The sequence below is a fragment of the Scyliorhinus canicula genome, chromosome 15 (genome assembly GCF_902713615.1).
Source record: "Scyliorhinus canicula chromosome 15, sScyCan1.1, whole genome shotgun sequence".
Taxonomy (NCBI): domain Eukaryota; kingdom Metazoa; phylum Chordata; class Chondrichthyes; order Carcharhiniformes; family Scyliorhinidae; genus Scyliorhinus; species Scyliorhinus canicula.
Genome location: NC_052160.1, coordinates 47,931,977 through 47,955,582, shown reverse-complemented (window position 1 = coordinate 47,955,582; position 23,606 = coordinate 47,931,977). Strand labels below are relative to the sequence as shown.

The window sequence follows — 23,606 nt, the reverse complement described above, 5'->3', positions numbered from 1 at the left end:
CACTGGGGCTCCCCACAGGATAACGCCGCCTTACACAATTATTTCCTGGCATTTTGCGAGGAAGGGATTTAAGTCGTCTGTACACTTAGGATGACGTGGCGTAGCTTTGCCAGTGTAGGGTCCGTTTGGGTCCAAGTTTCTATCTGTAAATGAAAAATTAAAATTAAAATCGCTTATTGTTACAAATAGGCTTCAATGAAGTTACTGTGAAAAGCTCCTAGTCGCCACATTCAAGCGGCTGTTCAGGGAGGTTGGTATGGGAATGGAACCGTGCTGCTGGCCTGCCTTGGTCTGCTTTAAAAGCCAGCTATTTAGCTCAGTGTGCTAAATCAGCCCCTTTATGGAAGTGCCTAACGTATCTGTATGACAGATACCAACAGGGTTTCCATGAAATTTAGGTGTGGGGGGGGGGGGGGGGTTGCTGGCCCGTGGGCAGCGGTGGTTGACTCAGGGTATCTGCATTTGCTATTTATGTTCCTGGCCAATGCTCAGAAATGTACTTGTTTGCCGCCAGTAATAGTGCCCAGTGTTGAATCCGGGCCAAGGCGATGGGAGGGTTTGCCTTGTCCTCTTTAAAGAAGCCCAATATAAGTTTGTTTTGTGATGATGGTAAAGTGTTACCTGTAGACGTATCAATGAAACTTCTTTAATGAGAATATCACAACCAATCATACTTTTTCAATCTGTGCTTATCGTCTCTCTGCTTCTGCCAGGGTCCTAGATGCAAAGGCCAATGGCCTCTCAATGCCATTACCCCAATTGTGAGATAGTACCGCTCCTACTCCATAAGGAGAGGTGTTTCATCTTAATATGAGTGAGCTTGAGGGGTCATAATGAGCCAATGTATTAGATGATAGTCGTGCTTCCTCACTCTCACAAATGCTTTGTTTTGTGGTGTTCACCACAACCACTTCTGATTCTTTTTTAGCAGTGTGTGCATGGGTGTCAGAAAGGTGGCTAGATTTGCTATAAATTTTCCATAATAATTGATGAGACCCAGGAATGAATTTAGTTCTGTTATGTTTCTTGGAGTCGGAGCTCGTTTTATGGCCTTTACCTCGTCTTCTATGGGGTGTAGGACGTCGTTGTCGACACAGTACCTGAGGCATGTTATCTCGCTTGCCTGAAACACACATGTTTTCTCTTTCAAGGCTGATGCCTGCATTAGAGAATTGTAATAAGACTTCCTCCAGGTGTTCCTTCTTGGTTTATTCTGCGACTAATATGTCATCCAGGTATATTGCAGCCCTGGACAATCCTTGAAGGATGTTTTCCATCACCCACTGGAAAATAACATACATCAATTATACTCCAAAAAGTAGATGAGTATATTCATATAATCCCTTATGGGTATTAATAGTGACGTATTTTCTAGATGCCACTTCAAGCTCCAGCTGGTGGTATGCATGGCTCATGGCTAGTTTTGTAAATATGTGGCCACCAGTCAGTTTTGGGTATAGGTCCTCGATGCGTGGCAAGGGGTACCAGTTGAGGCTGGAGGCTCAATTGATGGTCATTTTATAGTCATTGTAAAGTCTACTGGAATGACTGGCACAGCCTATTCAGTGAATGTGCCAGGCGTATGATGCCTAGGTTCTCCAGTCGCTTCAAATTGGTCTCTACTTTCATGAGTAGGATGTAAGGGACTGGCAGTGCCCTTACGTACTTGGTTAAGGCCTTCAGGTCTACATAAATTTTTGCCCTAGAAGCTTTAATTTTTCTGAGACCTTCCTGGAATACCACAGGATGCTTCCCTGTGACTTAGTTTTTTAAAAATTAATTTAGAGTACCCAATTCATTTTTTCCAATTAAGGGGCAATTTTGGGTGGCCAATCCACCTACATAACAAAGAGAACAATACAGCACAGCACAGGTCCTTCGGCCCTCCAAGCCTGCACCGACCAAGGTACCTGCCTAAACTAAGACCGCCTGTACTACGGAGTCCGTATCCTTCCATTCCCATCCTATTCATATATTTGTCCAGATGTCCCTTAAATGCCACTAACGTACCTGCTCCCACCACCTTCCCAGGAAGCGCATTCCATATATTTACCACCCTCTGTATAAAAACTTGCCTCGCACATCTGCTCTAAACTTTTCCACACACACTTTAAACCTATGTCCCCAAGTACTTGACTCTCCTACCCTAGGAAAGAGTATCTAACTATCCAATCTTTTGGGTTGTGAGGGCAAAAACCACACAAACACAGGGAGAATGTGCAAACTCCACATGGACAGTGACCCAGAGACGGGATTGAACCTAGGACCTCGGTGCTGTGAGGCAGTAGTGCTAACCAAATTACCACCGAGCTGCCCTTCCTTATAACTTTGTATAAATTACCTGGGCCCATCTTAAAAATCTGTGCCAATTCAGTCGAATGTTTTGCAGCCTGTCTCTTCCCAGAAGGCTGGGACCTGGTCCTTTTACCACTATTAGGGGGAATCATACCGTCTGTGACTGGGATCACGGTGGTTCCGGCAAAGTATGATGGCTCCCCTGGCTCAGGTCAAAATGCCCACTCTGAGTTGCTTGAAATTCTGTTCCCCTAATGGAGACGGCGGCTCCTGTGTCTACTTTGATGTCCAGCGGTTGGCCATTGGCCTGGGGTTTAATCCTGCAAACCGACCCTCAAGAAACAAATCTTTTGGTGTCTTCTCCTTCCCCTTCTCCTCCCATTTCCGAAAATGTCCGACCCACTTCCCTGGCTCAAATCTGAGGTTTCCCTGAATCGGCATTTCCCTTGACCCTGCCCCGACCTGAAGTGTTGGAGAAACTGCCTCCAAATTCGCAATGAAACTATTATTACCGGACTCCCTGAGTATTTCCCCTGGGCCGTCGGGAGTGGCGCTGCTGCTAGCGCCTTCAATCCTGACCCCCTACACAAACTCTCCTCCTCTCTGAACCACTGGGAATCAACCCCTCTGACCCAGCTCCGCACCTTCTCCACATTCGCTGTACAGTAATAATATATCAGGTTCGGAAGACCCAAGCCCCCTGCCTGCCTTCCCCTCTGAGGCAGCAACTTTCTCACTCTGGCCACCTTCCCTCCCCATATGAACAAGGTAATCTCCCTTCAATCTCTCTGAAAAATGCCTTTGGCAGGAAAATCGGCAGGCATTGGAAAATAAACAGAAACCGCGGCAACACGTTCATTTTAACTGCCTGTACCCGGTTCCTGGGCCGCTTTATCGACATTTTCGTGGGACAGTGCCAATTCTATGGCTCTTTTAAGGTCCAGGGTAGGATCCGCCAGCAGTTTCCTCGGGATTGCGGCATTATTTATCCCACATACTAGTCGTCCCAAAGTATCTCTGGGGGGGGATGGTCCATGCTCACAATATTACGCCTATTCTGAAATCTTGTCAGGATTTCTGTTACTGATTCTCTGGGGATTCTTCCAGCCATGTTGAATCTATAACATTGCATTATCACAGGTGGTTTAGGGTCAGAGTGGTTTGCCACAAGGTCTATCAAGTTCTGGGGCTGTTGGGTAGGTCAGACTTTTAATGATGCCAAACGTTGGGGTTTCACAAGTGGTCAGGAGAATCATCTCCTGTTGGTCTTCGACTTCTATGCATTTTTGCCCAAAAGAAGTATTGCATTCTTTCGGCATACTGGGGCCAATCTTTCATGCCTGCATCATATGGCTCTATTTTTCTTACCAGAATCGTTTGGCTATGGAAAGGCTATGGCAAGGCTGTCCAGAATCTTTTTCTTGCTCCTCATTACCAGTGTAGTAATCCAGGAAACAGAAGCAGGAAGGCTAACATAGTTTATTTGCAACAGAAAGTAAAGCCTCTATTGCGGCGTACAGCAATCCATTACAGCTAGCATTGCCAATCCAGGTTAGGGCTGGCATTTAAAGGGCTCAGTTAACCAGTCCCAGCTAGGCGGGACTCTGCCTGCTACCAGGAAAATCCACACTCCACGAGCCCCACGGGAAGATCTTTAGTGATCCCCCATGGTCCTCGTGGGGGTTATTACACTCCCCTAGTGCAACAGCCGTCTTGAGATCTTTACGCTTGTCCCCAATCCTGGCCTCTTGTGCATATGCAATTTTAAATGCTCCATCAATACTGATGGACAATTAGCTGTCAAAGTCAGAAGCTCTGGAATTCCTTCCCTAAACATCTTCCCCCCCTATCTCTCCTCCTTTAAGATGCTCACTTAAACTGAAGCCTTTGACCAAACTTTTAGTCGCCTGTCCTAATATCTATTTAAGTCACTATCCTGTTGTGATAATGCTCATGTGAGACGCTTTGGGATGTTTTACAATGTTGAAGAGAACACATAAATGCAGTGGGCGCGATTCTCCCAAAACGGGAGAAATCGTAAAGCTGGCGTAAAACCCGGGCGGGTTTTACGGCAGCGCGCCCCTTCCCGACCGGGGACCGATTCTGGTCCCCGGTCGGGGCTAGCAACCCGACGCCGTAGGCTCCGGCAAGACGGGCTTAACGAAAATCGTTAAGCCCGCTTGCCGGAGTTAGCGCCGGCTGACGCGTCATATGACGTCAGCCGCGCATGCGCAGTTTGGAAGACTCCAACCCGCGCATGCGCGGGTGACGTCATCGCGTTTTTGCGCGAAACCCGCGCATGCGCGGGCCGGGTTGCCCCTCAGCCGCCCCGCGAATGGATACTGCGGGGCGGCGGAAGGACAAGTAGTGCGCGGGCATCGGTCCCGCTGCCCGCGATCGGTGCCCACCGATCGCGGGCCCATGGCACCGTAGGCCGTGCCAATCGGTGCCATGGTCATTAATAGCGAGTTAGTCACGCCGTTTTTACGAACGGCAAGACCAGGTGTGTTTGCCGTTCGTAAAAACGGCGTAAAGGGCTGGGACTTCGGCCCATCTAACAGCTGAGAATCGCTGCCGGCCGTAAAAAAACGGCGGCAGCGATTCGGGTCGGGTCTTGGAGGGGGGGGGGGGGGGGAATAGCGGGAGGGCGGCAAAAATGTCGGGAAGGCCCTCCCGCTATTCTCCCACCCGTCGTGGGGGGCGGAGAATTTCGCCCAGTGTGTTTTATTGCTGCAGTGATGAGGGAGCACAAAGGGAATGCTTATGGGCACAGACACTGGACATTTTTTATTGCTAGATCTAATTCTGAAATTCCGCTCCACTCCTTCTCCCTCGTGTATTCGATTATTGCCAAACCCAGCAACAAATTAGGACTCACATGTGGATTGTGGGTTTCTTTCTGTCACTCACTGTAAAAGAGGTTATTCTCCCCTTTCCAAACTGGGCAAATTCAAATTGATTTTGATCAGTATACAGCAGTTACAGATTATATTTATGTGATCTAATTCTGACCCTTGGAAGAAAAAAGCCTTGCATTTATATAGCTCCTTTCATAACCTCAAGATATAGAATCATATAATCATAAAATTTACAGTGCAGAAGGAGGCCATCCTAAAGTACTTCAAAGTCTGAAGTATTTTTGGAGTATAGTAACTGCTAGAACATAGGAAGCATGGTAGCCAGTTGCATACAGAAAAGTCCATACAATCTGTTTTAGATCTTCAGGGGTTAAGAAATAATTATTGGTCCGGCCACTGCAAATATTTCTATTATTTATTGTGCTAGACTGAAGTAAGGTGGGAGTTGCTGACGACAGGGGGACTGGAGAAGGGGGTAGTATTGGCGGTTTACGGGGCTATTTTGGAATAGGAGAAGGCACCGCTGGAAGGGATCAAGGCAAAGTGGGAGGAAGAGTTGGGAGAGGGTATGGAGGAGGGGTTCTGGTGTGAGGTGCTCCGGAGGGTGAACGCCTCCACCTTGTGTGCGAGGCTGGGGCTGAAACAGCTGAAGGTGGTGTATAGAGCGCACCTTACAAGGACGAGGATGAGCAGGCTCTTTAAGGGGGTAGAAGATGTGTGTGAACATTATAGGGGGGGCCCTGAAAACCATATATGTTTTGGTCCTGTCCAAAGCTGGAGGATTACTGGAAGGAGGTTTTTAGGGTAATCTCTAAAGTGGTGTATGTGAAACTGGACCCGGGCACTTGGGTGGCCATATTTGGGGTGTCGGACCAGCCGGTGTTGGAAACGGGCGCGGAGGCAGATGTTGTAGCCTTTGCCTCATTGATCGCCCGAAGGCAGATCCTGTTAGGGTGGAGATCAACCTCTCCACCCTGTGTCCTGGCATGGTGGGGGGACCTGCTGGAATTCCTGATGCTTGAAAAGGTCAAATTTGAACTGAGGGGAAGGATGGACGGGTTCTACAATTCATGGGCGTTATTCATTGTGTACTTTCGAGAATTAGATCACATCGAACATCGGGGGGTGGGGGGGGGGGGGGGGGTTGCTGAGAGGGTTGGGGGAGAGGGACTGTATGTGTTAATGGTGACTATGGGTGATTCCTGATTCCTTTTTGTCATTTGTTTATGCTAACATGCGGGCTACTATCTGGGGTTTGGTGGGAGGATGAGATTGTTGTTGTTGATATAGAGATTCACATTACATTTGATACTGATTATTGTTTATTGCTTGGTGTAAATTTAGGACAAAATGTGAAAAAGGAGAATAAAAAATATTTTTTAAAAAGACAAAAAGTAAAGTAAGGTAGTAATTGATTGATCCAGAATTCTAGCTATGAGTGCAAAAAGCGTGGTTGATTCAACAGTCAAGAAAGAACTTGCATGTCGCACCTTTTATAGCCTCAAGATGTTCTGAAGCAGTTAGTGAAGAACTTCTGAAGTGCAATCACTATTTTCATATTGGAAACTAAGCAGCCAATGTATGCACAAACAGCAAATTGCTTGATAATTTGTTTTTAGGCATTGGTTGAGGGATACATTTTGGTCAGAACAGAAGGGAGAACCTCCTTGCTCTTCATCAAAATAGTGTGTGTGGACAGATGGGACCTCGGTTCTACATTGCATCCAAAAAACAGCACCTTCAAGTCACTCACTCAGTATAGTATTTGTGCTCAAGTCAGCTGAGTTTAATGGCCATGAAAGTCCTGCTGCGGCCATTTCCAGGAGCCCCATCTGGATTAAATGTCCAACAGAGAGTCTACTGACTCCTGTTGGGTCTTCAATATATTCAATGGCAAAGAACCCTCCTCCAAAAACTGTCAGCCAATCAATGGGTTGACAGTTCTTCAGCCCAAGCAGCGCCACCAAGGAGCGATGGCCATTTTTGTGACTGAAGAAGGCCCCAGAAGAGAAATTACACCGTGGACTCTCCAGGGCCAGTAAGACAGGCCCCAGTAATGTTGGGGGGAGGGGGGGAGGGGGTAGAGGGGGGGAGAAACAATGTGGAAGTCAAGGTGAACTCTTCCAGCAGAGTTGGCACTGCCTTTACTGCCAGAAGGCACACCATAGGGCAAAATCAGGAGGGCAAGTCCCCGAGATCGCACTCTCCGACCCCAAGACAGCATAATGGGGGCCTAAGTGACCAGTCTGGTTTGTAGGTTTCAGGGAACATCTTTAAGGAGTAGAGGTAGAGGGGAGAGATATTTAAGGCAGGAATTACAAAGCTTAATGACTAGGCAGCTGATGGAACAGCCAAGTGTTTAAAATTGCAGAGGCATAAGAGAGCCACTTGACTTCCATGCATGAAGGGCATCCTCAACCTTCGCTATCCCAATTTCACCACAGAGAGTCGGGAAAGCAATAAGCTCTCAATCTCACACCTTCCCATCCAATTATATGGTGCCCCTACCTCCCAGCCTGATTCGGGGCGGGAGGAGGGGGGGGGGGGGGGGGGGGATAAATAATACTGAATCTTCCTTGTGAGATGAAATTTTAATGTAGCCACTCCTTCATTAGAAAGATGATAACTTCACATCTGGGCCCAGGGGGCAATATTATAATTTCCCTCCACTGATGAGTTAATTGGGAAAATTGGAAGGCCCCAGCGGGATAGACTTGTCTAAACCTAGACCTCTTGTTTCCTGGTTTTCAAGTGGCATGGTTGTGGAAATCTTGTTGAAAAAACAAATTTATATTTCCACAATTTCAAGCGATATAAAGCCACCAGAAATATAAGCAAAAACAAATAAAATAACTCCTGTGGTACTTCAATTAAAAAGGCCTGATTAACTTGGGGACCAAACTCTTATGCAAAGTAATTGTGATCAAAAATAATCTCAAATCAGCCTTATTATATTGTCTTTTCTTCCCCTCCTTAGGAAAATCAAGACAAGCTGTTGAAACTATCTCAAGGAATGTCTGCAGATGGGGACACAGTGCACAAAAGAATTCAAAGAGAACTGTGTGTAGAGAAAAAATGGACAAGGAAAATGTCATGAAGCAAACAAATAACTGCACCTCAGTTTATTAATTAGCATTAAAAACAAAAGAGTATACTTTGAGCTCTGCAAAATATCTCAACTTGTTGAGCAGGTGGGTGCTATTGAAAGCTCTTTGCTCACAAGCCCCGAGAGCACAAGGGGATGGCTCTGCACAGTCTCGTTCTCTGGGTCTCTCTAGCCTCGTTGATGAATGCTGCTGGAGTTTATGGTGACTGCTGGCTCATTGAAGGGGAGAAAGGATTTGTGTGGCTGGCAATTTGTAGCCAAAACCAACCCCCATATGAATCCATTCCTCAGCATATCAACAGCACCATTGTGGACCTCCGGCTGAACGAGAATAAGATTAAAAGCGTTCAGTATTCCTCGCTGAACAGATTTGGCAACCTGACAGAGCTAAACCTGACCAAGAATGATATTTCCTATATCGAAGATGGAGCCTTTTCTGCCCAGTACAACCTGCGTGTTTTGCAATTAGGATTCAATAAGCTTCGGAACATCACCGAGGGAATCCTGCGGGGGCTGGGGAGGCTGGAATACCTCTATCTCCAGGCCAACCTTATTGAGGTGGTGAGTCCCAATTCCTTTTGGGAATGTCCCAACATTATGAATATTGACCTGTCTATGAACCGGTTACAAATATTGGAAAGTTCCACCTTCCTTGGTCTTGGTAAGCTTACGACTTGTGAACTCTATGGCAACCCGTTTTACTGCTCCTGCGATTTGCTGGGCTTCCTGAAATGGCTGGTGCAGTTCAACAACACCACCAGGAGCTACGATCGGATGCAGTGTGAAACCCCATCTCGTTACGCAGGCCATGCCTTGCTGAGCCAAAGCCAGACACAGAGCGCCTACAGCTTGCTTGTCTCAACTTGTGATGACATCCACAGCTTTGACCCCAAGTTCATGCCTACCCGGATGCCCCCAATCACCGTCACCTCAGACAGCCCTTGCGGAGCTGAAGACTGCTCCTCAGGCGATGATCCCACCCCCATTATAACCTACCATTCCCCTACCCGTGAAACCCGTGCACCAGTGATAAAGGTAGAGCATGTTACCTACACAACTGCCACTTTGTTAGTGCAGATCCCCCGGCCTTTCAGTAAAATGTACATCCTGGTGCAATACAACAACAGCTTTTATGCAGACATAAAGAAGTTGCAGACAGAACAAGAGGTCATTACATTGGACAGGCTCCAGCCCCACACTGCCTACACATACTGTGTGGCATCTATCCGGAATGCCTTAAGGTACAATCAAACCTGCATCACGTTTTCTACAGGAAGTGATAAAACAAAAGGCACTGTACCGCCACCATCAACTGCCACTCACTACATCATGACTATTCTTGGCTGCCTTTTTGGGATGGTCATCGTCCTGGGCCTGGTGTATTACTGTCTGCGGAAGAAGAGACAAAAAGTGGAAAAGCACAAAAAGCCTGGCAGCATGACAAAGACCATCATTGAGCTGAAGTATGGGGCAGAGATGGAAGCCAGCACCGTCTCCCAGTTAGTCCAGAAACCAATGCCGCCCTCTGAAGCTGCACCCCGGATGCCTTTCCTGCCATCATCAGGGGACACAGAGTCACACAAGCTTCAGGAGCTGACTGAGACACCTAAAACTGCCAAGGGCAACTATATTGAAGTGAGAACGGGGGAGCCTTCTGATCGGAGGGACGTGGAGGTCAGTGGGCAGGGCCGGAGTTCTGCTGCAGAAATCTCGACCATTGCCAAAGAAGTGGATAAGGTGAACCAGATCATCAATAATTGCATCGATGCACTGAAATCAGAGACTGGGTCTTTCCAAGGTGGAAAAGCTGGGGCCATGGCGTCAGTGGACCCCCAGGTGCTAATGATCACCGAGCAACCCCAGGGCAAGCCCGAATTCTTGTCCCCCATTTCTAAGGAGAGTTACCATCCGCTGCAGAGGCACAGCAGTATTGAAGTGGCCCCCAAACGCCCCAGCACCTCCTCCAGCAGCTCTGCAAAAAGTCCCAGGTCCTTCCACTCTGACACTTCGGTGCCAGGGCACACCTGCAGGTCAGAGGCCCAGTATATTGAGAAGGCATCTCCAATAGCGGCCAGCAGCCCAGCCACAGTCCCTCGGGGTCAGCAGCGCAGCGAGCACCGCCACTCCTACCCGGGCCGGCGTCAGGGTGAGCAGCCAGTGTCAGAGGGACTGAGTGGCCGCAGCAAGCCCTCCATCCTGGAGCCACTCAGCCGGCCCCGGCGGGATGTGGCATACTCGCAGCTCTCACCTCAGTACCATAACCTCAGCTATACATCCAGCCCAGAGTATAGCAGCAAGCCGCCTCTGGGTATCTGGGAACGCTTCAGATTGCACAAGAAGAGGCACAAAGAGGGGGAGGAAGAGTACATGGCGGCGGGACATGCTCTGAGGAAAAAGGTGCAGTTTGCCAAGGATGAGGACCTGCACGATATCCTTGATTACTGGAAGGGCGTCTCCAACCAGCACAAATCTTGAGTCTTCGAGATATTTAAACTAAAATCGGACCAAAAAGAACCAATCAAACAAAAACTTTACAGCTGCTGTTTTTAACCTGACCAACTCTACTGTTCTTAAAAACGATAGCCTCCTTCACAAGTCTGTGCACCAAAATCCTCAAAACTGAACTTAACTACCTGTACAAAGGATTTTTTAAAACTATATATATATATATATATAAGATATATACATACATATATAAAGGACACCCAGAAGCCTTGGAATATTGGATGTTATTTATCGCATGACTTTGTCCTGTGACTGTGACTCACTGTAGTGTACAAGGGGCATTGTTCGTTGTACAATGTACACTGTGACTAAACTGTGTAATTGTAGCTCACACACCGTTCACACCTTGCATTGTACAGTTATATTTACCAGTAAAATATTCCACTTCTCCCCTGCAATTCTGTACAGATAAATTTCTATATTTGCAATAATGTTTCTCGATTTTTTTTTGCCTGTTTGTATCAGGTTTTAATTCTGGATTTTACAGAACAGTCTTTTTAGTTTCCAGTAAATGTCTGATAACTGGCCCCGAGCATTGGATAAAAGTGGACTGGTGAAAGGAATGGATTGAATGGTTTCTTCTGTCGCATTCTCTTTCTGTCTCATTGGTCCAAGTCACGGGTTCGCTCAGAGAGAATAAAGTCTTTACTGTCAATGGGACACAGATAGCTCAACAAATCCTTAACGGGATCAATCTTGTTCTGTAGGCGACAGATGTATTGCACTGTAAAGTTTTGTTAAACTGAAAGGTCTAGGTGAAGTACTTGAATTAATGTGCACAGTCCTGGTCTCCCTATTTATGAAAGGGATATAGAGGTACTGGGGAGGGTGAAAAAAAGATTATAAATTAAGTTCTTCTTGACTTTGTCTGAAGGCAGGTCCAAATCATAGTGCCACAAACAACACCACAGATAGGTTAAGGAGGCAGATCCCACATCCATCCCAGTTGGAAAAGGGAATGAGCCTCATGCTGTTTGCACCAATCTGATCCACACCGGCCATCGAGCCAATCGGCCCGCCAAGGAGTCTGAGTTACTGTGACAACATGCACTTTTACATGCATGTTATAGTCTGGAGCTAAAAACTGATGGTAGAAGATCTAATTTTCTTTCCATCATATGGCTGATCAAGTATCTCTTACTACCTGCCATTGCCATATGCTGGAAGGATTTACTAGTTGATACTCAACATTTTTGGTTATGTTCTAAACACACCTTTCTTGGCCAACAAATCCTGGGATGGGACTTGAACCCAGAGGTTACAGCTCAGAGCAGGGATACTACACATTGCAACACAAGAACCCCTACAAGGCAGGTACCAGAACTGAAATATGTTGCTGATTAAGAAAGGCAGAACAAGCTGGGGTTTTTTCCTGGAGTAAAATGAAGGCTGAAGAGTGGCCTGACCGAGATCTTTAAATTTATCTGAGAGGTTTGATAATCTAGGCATGGGGAAATATTTCTATTTGTTTTGGGAGGCTAAAACTAAGGTCATAAAACAGAGATGGATGAATCCAATCCCAGAGAGTGGTTAATTACCACATACAGTTGTCGAGATGGAACAGCATAGATGCTATGGATGCCAGATAAGCACATGAACATGAGAGAGAAAGGAATAAAAGGGTCTATTGATAAGAGTTAAATGAAGAGTGGAAGGAGGCTTCTATGGAGCAGGAGTCAGCATGGACCAGTTGTGCTGAGTAGCCTGTTTCTATGCTGTAAATATCGTGTAATACTTTGTTGTCCACCTCGCCTGACTTTGCTTCATATTCAATTTTCATTTTTCACCCACACCAAAATTAGATTTGCCCCACTCCCTCCCAAATGGTAATGTATGTAGTCTTTGTACAGTAATTGGATTAGCAGTTATTGTCTCAAAGTACCATACCTGTGTATGTATATACTGCAAAAAGACCAGATGTGAAAATTGCCTTCAACTTTTCCTGAATCTTAAATCCATTCAAAAGAAGAAATAAAGAAATCCTTTCATTTATATGGTGCAGCTCAGGACTTTTCAAAGTGTTAAGTACTATTGAAGTGTAGTTACTGGGTGCGATCTTACCAAAAGCAATACAGAGTCCATTCTGGGCTGGATTAGAGTGGTCGTTCTCAGCACAGCAGTGCTGGGAACGACCCCGTTATCTAATGGCACTCTGATTTCTTTGGGCCTTGACGGGGAATGCCCTGCCAAGGCCGCACTCAGCCATCTTTCCTGTACTGAGGCTCCTTAGTGCAAATGGCATCCCGATCTCTCGACCCCCGACACGACCCCCAGACTCCCCAACTAACCAGTTTGGGGGTCATTGAGCCCCCCGTACCCCACCTCACATAGGGCACAGCTGGCCCTGGCCCCGACCCCTAGCATGTGCAAAATGTACCTGGACACCTTTGCACTGCCAAGGCTCCAGGGTGACTGTGCTAAGGTGCCTGGGGAACATCAGAAGTGCCAGGGTGCTACTCTGCCCAGATACCAGCCACCCAGGGGCCTCCAATTACCTCGAGGTACCGGTATGCCTAGTCCCCGTTTGTGGAGGCCTGTACTAATTGGCATCTGGCTGGGGTCTCCTCAGCAAGGCTAATAGATCCCGGGAACTAGTTAAATCTGGTGAAGGCAGAATTATGCGAGTTTTTAAACTCACTTAACTCTGCGAGTTTGGGTCGCATGCGGAATCCAGATCGCCACTTCCCCCGAGATCTCGCGAGGCGTAATGTGTGCCAGGAAACCCGGGAGAGGCCTCTCCCGAGATCTACCGGCTGTGTCCCAACCTGATTCCGGCGGGACGCAGGCGGTAAATGGCACCACTGTTCTAATGTGGGAAACTGGCAACCAATTTTCGCACAGCAAGGTTCCACAAAAGAGAAGAAAGAGACATTGACCAGATAGCCTGTTTTTAGTGATATTCATTGAGGATACATGTTGATGGCAACACCAGGGAGAACTCCCCTGCTCTACTTTGTAATAGGGGGAATAAACCTACCTGGGTTTAGGGCTGAATGAACGAGAATGCTACATCTTATGAATGTCTTTTCTGAATAAGGTGTTCTGTACCATTCAGCTGCTCAGCCTTCTGTGTCAGAAGGGTGTGATTCTAAGCCCCACACATGGTCTTGCTTTGATGAGATTTTCTTATTTCTCTGAGATTCAGGTGGATTTTAAACATCCAGTGATTCTATTTAAGCAAGGATATGGGGTTCTGTCAGTGTTCTGGTGAATAACACTCCCTCATTTTGTCTCATGCTGATGGTGGGATCTCACTAAACATAAAATAAAAGTGTAAAAAAATAATTGGAACCTAGGACATAGGAGCAAAAGTCAGCCATTTGGCCCTTCAAGTCTGCTTTGCCATTCTATAAGATAAAGGCTGATCTCGTTGTGGTCTCAGTTGCACTTTCCTATCTATCTCCCATAACCCTTGACTCCCTCGTCTATCAAAAATCTATCTAACTCATCCTTGAGTACATTCAATGACCTGGCACCAACACCTGTCTGGAGAAGAGAATTTCACATACCAACGACTATCTGAGCGAAAAAAATGGCCAACCTTAAAAAGGAGACCTCTACTTCTTAAATTGTGTCCCCTAACTTTCCCCACAAAATAAAAAAAATAATCTTTATTAGTGTCATAAGTTGGCTTACATTAACACTGCAATGAGGTTACTGTGAAAATCCCCTAGTCGCCATACTACGGCGCCTGTTCGGGTACACTGAGGGAGAATTCAGAATGTCCAATTCACCTAACAAGCACATCTTTTGGGACGTGTGGGAGCAACCGGAGGAAAGCTATGCAGGCACAGGGAGAATATGCAGATTCTGCACAGACAGTGACCCAAGCCAGGAATCAAACCTGGGCCCCAGCACTGCGAAGCAACAGTGCTAAACACTGTGCTTCCCATCTGCTCAGTATCCACCCAGGATCTACATGTTTGAATAAGAACACCTCTCATTATTTAAAACTCCAGTGGTTATAGACCCAACTTGTTTAACCTTTCTTCATCATGTTATGGGCCAGGGTTTAGAAAACTCCATAGTATATCATGGAGTTCACCTGACCTATAACTGTTTAATGATTTTGGTTTCAATGAGCACAAGAGCTTCTTTTCAGGTGTTATTGAACAGAGTTCTTCGGCGCTTTTATTCAAAAAACAAGCTTTATTCTACGAATTTAGTTAACATTTGCATAGACACCACAGTAAGAATTTTTATCAACTACAAACATAAAGACCTCACACAGCTACAGTAATCTATGTATAATCCCTTAATTAATTCCCCCTTAACTGTTCTAATTCAATAACAAAATCCATGTAAAGGTGAGGTGAGGCCTAGCACATGGCCTTTTTTCTGGTCTTGTTAGTGATACTCTGTTCTCCTTTTCAAACAGCAGGTTTGAAGTCCTTCGAGAAAGCAATGATCTCTTTTAAGTTATCAAGTAGTCTGGTAACAGCTTTTAAAATGAAGATAAACACTTATTTCACCTGTGCAGTTCAAACCAGTCCAAACTCAAAGCGAAAGTAAAACCCAGACCCAAAGCCCAGCTCCGCCCACCCAGTGACATCATTGAGGCCATGTGATAAGACAAAAACATTTCTTAAAGGGGCACTCCCATGACAATCAGATAAACCCTTCATTCCAGAAATGAGTTGAGTGGACCTTTTCTGAACTGCTTCTAACCCAATTATATTCTCTTTCAAATAAGGAGACCAAAACTGTAAAAAGCACCCCAGATGTGATCGAATCAATGTCTTGTAGTAAAGCTTCACTACTTTTATATTCTATTCCCATTTTAATAAACACCAATTTGCCTTCCTAACACTTGCGGTACCTGTATACTAACCTTTTATGATTCATGTACCAGAACACCCAGATCTGTTCTGCAATCTGTCTCCATTTAAATAATAAGCTGCTTTTCTTTTCTTCCTGTCAGAGTGGACAAGTTCACATTTTCCCACGTTATATGCCAACTGCAAAATTTTTGCCCACCCACTTTAACCTATCTATATCACTTTGTAGGATCTTTACTTCCTCTTGACAATTGATTTACTACTGTCTTGGTGTCATTGGTGATATTAGTTGCAATATATTCTGTCCTTTCATCCAAGTCAATAACATAAATTGCAAATGGAATCCACAGAACCCCTACAGTGCAGAAGGAGGCCATTCAGTCCATCGAATCTACACCAACCTACTCCCCACCCTGTATTGCCGTAACCCTGTAACCCCACCTAACCTGCACATCTTTGGAGGAAACTGGAGAAGCTGGAGGAAACCCACAAAGACATCGGGAGAATATGCAAACTCCACACAGACAGTCATCCAAAGTCGGGATCAAACCTGGTGTCGGGTGCTGTGAGACAGCAGTGCTAACCACTGTGCCACCATGCCACCCCGGGTTGAGGACCCAGCAATGACCCCCGTGCCATTCCACTATTTGCAACTTACTAGCCTGAAAATGATTCAATTATCCATACTCTGCTTCCTGTTAGCTAGCCAAACCTTTATCCAAATTACCCCTACACCATGGGCTCTTTTCTTGTGCAGTAATCTTTGGTGTGGGGTAGATTTTGTCTTTGTGCATGAGTATAAAATGGACAATTTTAATGGAAATAAAAATTAGGAGAGATTTAAAATAGGTGACCTGTTTTAGACTATTGTAAAAAGTCAAGATCTGGTGTGTTGGTGAGAAGCAATGAGGCACTAGATACTCAATATTGAGAAAGAAACCAAGGTATGAGGGAGAAGGAAATAAAAGGGAATTTGAATTAGAATCGAAGAATCACTACACTGCAGTGCAGAAGGAGCCTATTCGGCCCATTCCGTCTGCACCGACCCTCTGAAAGGGCACCCCATCTAGGGTCAGGTCCCCATCCTATCCCCGTAACCCCACCTAACATAACCTTTGGACACTAAGGGACAATTGATCATGGCCAGTCTACCTAACCAGCACATCATTGGACAGTGGGCGGAAACCGGAGCATCCGGAGGAAACCCATTCAGACACAGGAAGAAAGTGCAAACTCCACATAGACAATCACTGAGGTCGGAATTGAACCTGGGTCCCTGGCGCTGTGGGGCAGCAGTGCTAACCACTGTGCCACCGTGCCACCAACCGTGAGTTAAATCTGGTACAGAAAGAGAAGTAAAGAGAAGGAAAGAAAGGTTAGATTAAGAGAGAAATAAAGAGACAGAAAAAGAAGTAATGAAAAGGAAGGTAAATTTTAAATTTGATGTTTTTAAAACGTTTAAGCACAATTTACTAGCTGAAGGAAAGAAAATCCAGTTTAAATTGTTCAAACTTTGTACCAGAGGGTTTGATTGGCAGTGCATTAACAATTATCACCTTGTTAAAAACATATTTTGTGAAGGGAACTGCATGAATTGACCAGAAAATCTTTGACATTAATAATTCATATTGTATCTTTTCAATTGCCTGAATTTGATGGCTGATTTTCACATTAGTAATGGCGTGCATCATTACTTTTCCAGCAAGAGTCAACCATAATGTCCACTGACCCTATCTGCAATTCAACATGTAGCCAAATGTAAAGCAACCTGCTATCTAGTCTGTCTCTCTCTTCCCTTCTTTATGTTTCTCCATTATTCACCCAATGGCCCATTGCTGCAAAGGTCGCAAACTCCTACATAAATAGTGAGTACACCCATGGGCCAGCTATAAATCTGTACACTCATTAATGAAGTGGGCTTTTCCAAATTTATGCTGCAAAATTTTACAAGACAAAAGATAATGAAAAACAAAATGACCTCTTTTCAGCCCAACACTATTTTAGTAATATTAGGATGGCCAGCTGTTAGTGACAGCATGGACTTTATGACTATTATATTACTTCTAGACCCAAAGAACTCTGCCACACATATGCCTTTTGTTATAGAGTAGGTAAATTGAGGAGCACTCGGCCAGAGATTTCCCTACTATTTAAAATCTTCAGTTATCAGACTCTTTCAAATTAATTGTCTAAGTCAAAATAGAATCTACTTCTATTACAAATATAGGTTACTTGATAGTCATAATATAAATGACTATAATTGAATCTCTGCGTACTGATGGTATCATAAACCAGGACAACAAAGTTCAAATGGGTTTCAATGTCAATATTCAGGGATTAAATTGTTCATCGTATCTAGAAGCAATGTATCAAGTACAGACCAGCCAGACTTTTTCTTTAGAAAAAGAGAAGGCTGAGGGACGACTTGATAAAGGTCTTTAAAATTATGAAAGGATTTGACAGGTTTGATGGAAAGAAAATGTTTCTACTTGCAGAGGAGACCAGAACTAGAAGCCATGAGTAACGGTAATAAAATCCAATAAGGAATACAGGAGTGATGAGAATGTGGGGTGCACCACCAAAAGGGGAATTTAGGAAAATACCGTAGATGCATTTAGGGGGTGAGGGGAGCTAGATAGGAAATAAAGAGTAGAAAATAGAAAATGGGGGTTAATGAAGAAGGGTTGGAAGGAGGCCCATGTGAAGCATAAACATCAGCATAGTGTAATGTTCTTGTCGGATGGCCTGATTTATATTACAAGAACACTTGTAGCTAAAGCTATAAACAATTTATTAACATTAACTGTGGGTCAACTGTGTATAAAACAACAGATTAATAATAGTATTAACATACACAAGCAAACTCGCTCTTCCAGCTTTCAGTCAGTCTGAGGTCACCTGACTCTAACATTCACTTATATACTAATGAGAATTACAACACAACCATAATATCACTACATGCCCTTTCCTTTAAAGGAATAAATTAATACATTATCATCAGTATATTTACATGTGATATCATTAGCCTGTGAGTCCAACAGTATTAATATTTTTCAAAAACTGCTTTAACAAATATAGAACAGCAAGCACATTATGCATACATAGTCTAAATCTACAAATTGAGTTGATCAGGTTTTCTTCTAACTCTGATTGATCTTCTCAAGGTTTGACCTTTCTGCTCAGAACTTGTAGATTCAATGTTCTCCATGGCATTCTCATGCTCAGGAACTGCTGAACTATCTCACACTGCAGCTGACGATGATTCTTTTTTAAAAATGTTTTATTCTCCATTTTCACATTTTCCTTCAACATTTACACCCCACCAACAAACAGTAAATGGTAACAGATACAAAGTCAATACCCTTAACATCAACAACGATCCCATCCTCCCACCACCCCAACCAACGGCGCACCTGTCAATATATGCATCAAATAAAACAAACCCTCCCACGATGGAAAAAACAAAGGCGAAAAAGAGAAAGGAGTCCGGAATCGGCCATGGTCACCATTAACCTATAGAGCCCCCCCCCCCGCCCCCCCTCCGCCGGACACACTCAATGCCATCCAACCTCCAAAAGAGTACAGTGAATGACACCCAAGAGTTGTAAAACCCCCCCCTCCCCAACTCCTCCCCTCCACTTCCTCTTGTAAAGATCCTCCCCCCAACCTCGGTTCCTTCCCCCAACTTTCCATCCCGGCTAGACCCCTCAGATCCTGTTATGCCAGGCTCCGATGGCCGCAGCCCCTCCCCCCCCACCTCATCCCCGTTCCCTGGCCGGCTTAAACTGGCCAGCGTGGAGGTCCCTGCCCGGGTCTCTTTCCCCCTTGCCTGGCCCCAGGAAAAACCCAGAAGTCCCCTTTAGCACACAAACCCCGCATACACACCCACACCCCAAAGAACCCTCATTACGACTGAGAGCCCCGTTTCTTCCCTTGTCCAAATATATACAACGTTGGCTCCTATAGCCCAAACACCAGCACGCAGTGAAACAACAAAAAAAGAAAAAATCATGAGGCTATATCGGTACATGACCATTTCTCAATTCTGCCACAGTCCTTCTGCCTTCCCAAACTCTTCTGCTGCTTCCGCCGTCCCAAAATAAAAGTCCCTGAACTTGTAAGTCACCCTCAGCTTCGCTGGATATACAATGCCGCACTGCACCTTGCTAATGTACAGTGCCCTCTTCACCCGGTTGAAGGCAGCCCACCTCCTCGCCAGCTTCACCGTAAAGTCCCGGTATATACGTATAGCAGCTCCAGCCCACTGCACCACCCGCTTCTGCTTGGCCCAGCACAGGACCTCCTCCTTTACACTGCACCTACGGAAGTACACAGAGTCACTACTCTTGGTGGCTCACTCGCCTTTGGTACAGGCCTCCACGACTGATGAGCCCGATCCAGCTCATATCGGGAGGGATCCTCCCCTTCACCCAGTAGTTTCGCCAATATCGTAGTGACATACTCAGTCGGCCTCGGTCCTTCCACTCCTTCGGGCAGCCCAACAATCCACAAATTCTGTCGCCTGGATCTGTTTTCCAGGTCTTCCATTTTGCCTCGCAGATCCTTGTTGATCTCCATCACCTTCCGCATCTCCTTCCCCATCGAGGTAAGTTGATCACTGTGCTGCAGTAATGTCTCTTCCACTTCCTTCAGCGCCTCGCTTTGCTCCCGCACCTCCACCACTGCGCTCGCCACCGCCGTCCTCACCGGGGTAATCGCCTCCTCCACCAGCACTTTCAAAACCGCCCCCATCTCCTTCCCCATTGCTTCCATGTGTTTTGTAAACTGCCTTTTGACTTCCACGGCCATCACCTTAGTTATTTCTTCAGCTGTAAGCAATGCGGCCTCCCCTGATGCTCCAGCCTCCATTTTCTTTATTGACCCCGTCGTGAACTTTCCACTCCCTGACGGACTTTCAGCCGCTTTATTCATGGCCGTTTTTTGTTGATCTTTGACATTTCCCCTCGCTGTGCTGTCTCCCAACTTTTGCTGCCTCCGCTGCCCTTGGACCGGCCGTTACCCCCCGACAATGCCGTTCCTGAATGAGAGCCCTCCCACGTGCGGCTGCCTCCCGCCCGCTGTCACCGGAAGTTAGCTGACGATGATTCTGACGTCGATTCGTCATCCATCACATTATGAAAGTCTTCTCTGGTTTTCAAGAGTGCGTGACGATTTATTTTCAAAACCAACCCATCCTCTGTCTGTACGGTGTAGGACTGTGGTGCTACTTCTTCAAGAACAATGGCTTTTCTCGACCAATTGTCTGAATCTTCTATTGTCACAATGTCATCACTGCTCAGAGGTGGCAAAGTTCCAGACACTCTGGGCGCGATTCTCCGCTGCCCACGCCGGTTGGGAGAATAGCGGGAGGGCCTCCCGACATTTTTTGCGCCCTCCCGCTATTCTCCCCCCCACCCCCCTCGCCCGACTCACGTCACCAATCGCTGCTTGCCGTTTTTTTACGGCGAGCGCCGATTCTCCGCGGCCGATGGGCCGAGCGGCCGGGCCTTTACGCCCGTTTTTTCACGGCAGCAAACACACCTGCTTGCTGCCGTCGTAAAAACGGGCGCTGGATGCACGTTTGGGGCATCCAGTGGCCCGTTTGGGGCGGGAGCACCACCGTTGTGCTCGGGAGGGGACAGGCCCACGATCGGTGCCCACCGATCGTCGGGCTTGCGTCCAAAAGGGACGCACTATTTCCCCTCCGCCGCCCGACAAGATCAAGCCGCCATATCTTGTCGGGCGGCGGTGGAGAAATGTGGTGATGACGTCACCCGCGCATGCACGGGTTGGAGCCAGCTCCAACCTGCGCATGCGCGGTTGACGTCATACAGACGCCAGACGCGCGTCATCTTGGCGCGACGCCGTGATTCCTGGGGTCCCGTTCCTAGCCCCGAATGGGGGTTGATAATCGGGTCCCGGGAACGGGCGTGAAGGCTGCCGTGAAACACGGCCAGTTTCACGGCAGCCTTTACGACTCTCCGCATTTACATAGAACATAGAACGATACAGCGCAGTACAGGCCCTTCGGCCCTCGATGTTGCACCGACATGGAAAAAAACTAAAGGCCATCTAACCTACACTATGCCCTTATCATCCATATGCTTATCCAATAAATTTTTAAATGCCCTCAATGTTGGCGAGTTCACTACTGTTGCAGGTAGGGCATTCCACGGCCTCACCACTCTTTGCGTAAAAAACCCACCTCTGACCTCTGTCCTATATCTATTACCCCTCAATTTAAGGCTATGTCCCCTCGTGCTAGCCACCTCCATCCGCGGGAGAAGGCTCTCGCTGTCCACCCTATCTAACCCTCTGATCATTTTGTATGCCTCTATTAAGTCACCTCTTAACCTTCTTCTCTCTAACGAAAACAACCTCAAGTCCATCAGCCTTTCCTCATAAGATTTTCCCTCCATACCAGGCAACATCCTGGTAAATCTCCTCTGCACCCGTTCCAAAGCTTCCACGTCCTTCCTATAATGAGGCGACCAGAACTGTACGCAATACTCCAAATGCGGCCGTACTAGTTTTGTACAACTGCAACATGACCTCATGGCTCCGGAACTCAATCCCTCTACCAATAAAGGCCAACACACCATAGGCCTTCTTCACAACCCTATCAACCTGGGTGGCAACTTTCAGGGATCTATGTACATGGACACCGAGATCCCTCTGCTCATCCACACTACCAAGAATTTTACCATTAGCCAAATATTCCGCATTCCTGTTATTCTTTCCAAAGTGAATCACCTCACACTTCTCCACATTAAACTCCATTTGCCACCTCTCAGCCCAGCTCTGCAGCTTATCTATGTCCCTCTGTAACCTGCAACATCCTTCCACACTGTCTACAACTCCACCGACTTTAGTGTCGTCTGCAAATTTACTCACCCATCCTTCTGCACCCTCCTCTAGGTCATTTATAAAAATGACAAACAGCAACGGCCCCAGAACAGATCCTTGTGGTTCGCCACTCGTAACTGAACTCCATTCTGAACATTTCCCATCAACTACCACTCTCTGTCTTCTTTCAACTAGCCAATTTCTGATCCACATCTCTAAATCACCCTCAATCCCCAGCCTCCGTATTTTCTGCAATAGCCGACCGTGGGGAACCTTATCAAACGCTTTACTGAAATCCATATACACCACATCAACTGCTCTACCCTCGTCTACCTGTTCAGTCACCTTCTCAAAGAACTCGATAAGGTTTGTGAGGCATGACCTACCCTTCACAAAACCATGCTGACTATCCCTAATCATATTATTCCTATCTAGATGATTATAAATCGTATCTTTTATAATCCTCTCCAAGACCTTACCCACCACAGAAGTTAGGCTCACCGGCCTATAGTTACCGGGGTTATCTCTACTCCCCTTCTTGAACAAAGGGACCACATTTGCTATCCTCCAGTCCTCTGGCATTATTCCTGTAGCCAATGATGACCTAAAAATCAAAGCCAAAGGCTCAGCAATCTCTTCCCTGGCTTCCCAGAGAATCCTAGGATAAATCCCATCAGGCCCCGGGGACTTATCTATTTTCACCTTGTCCAGAATTGCCAACACTTCTTCCCTACGCACCTCAATGCCATCTATTCTAATAGCCTGGGTCTCAGCATTCTCCTCCACAATATTATCTTTTTCTTGAGTGAATACTGACGAAAAGTATTCATTTAGTATCTCGCTTATCTCCTCAGCCTCCACACACAACTTCCCACCACTGTCCTTGACTGGCCCTACTCTTACCCTAGTCATTCTTTTATTCCTGACATATCTGTAGAAAGCTTTTGGGTTTTCCTTGATCCTACCTGCCAAAGACTTCTCATGTCCCCTCATTGCTCGTCTCAGCTCTCTCTTTAGATCCTTCCTCGCTTCCTTGTAACTATCAAGCACCCCAACTGAAACTTCATGCCTCATCTTCACATAGGCCTCTTTCTTCCTCTTAACAAGAGATTCCACTTCTTTGGTAAACCACGGTTCCCTCGCTCGACCCCTTCCTCCCTGCCTGACTGGTACGTACTTATCAAGAACATGCAATAGCTGTTCCTTGAACAACCTCCA

General features: G+C 46.3%; 2 protein-coding genes across 10 annotated transcripts in view; both read left to right on the top strand.

The window, feature by feature from the left end:
- The window catches only part of elfn1a (extracellular leucine-rich repeat and fibronectin type III domain containing 1a), a 157,124-nt gene extending 142,708 nt beyond the window's left edge, over positions 1 to 14,416 (top strand). For all 5 annotated transcript variants that reach the window (XM_038819429.1, XM_038819428.1, XM_038819430.1 and 2 more), the window contains exon 2: positions 8,131 to 14,416. In XM_038819429.1, coding sequence (XP_038675357.1) covers positions 8,395 to 10,734 — 2,340 coding nt within the window. In that variant the 5' untranslated portion in view covers positions 8,131 to 8,394 and the 3' untranslated portion in view covers positions 10,735 to 14,416. The remainder of the gene's footprint in view (positions 1 to 8,130) is intronic.
- The window catches only part of LOC119978064 (protein ELFN1-like), a 427,227-nt gene that overhangs the window by 323,989 nt on the left and 79,632 nt on the right, over positions 1 to 23,606 (top strand). The gene's annotated exons all lie outside the window — the stretch shown is intronic.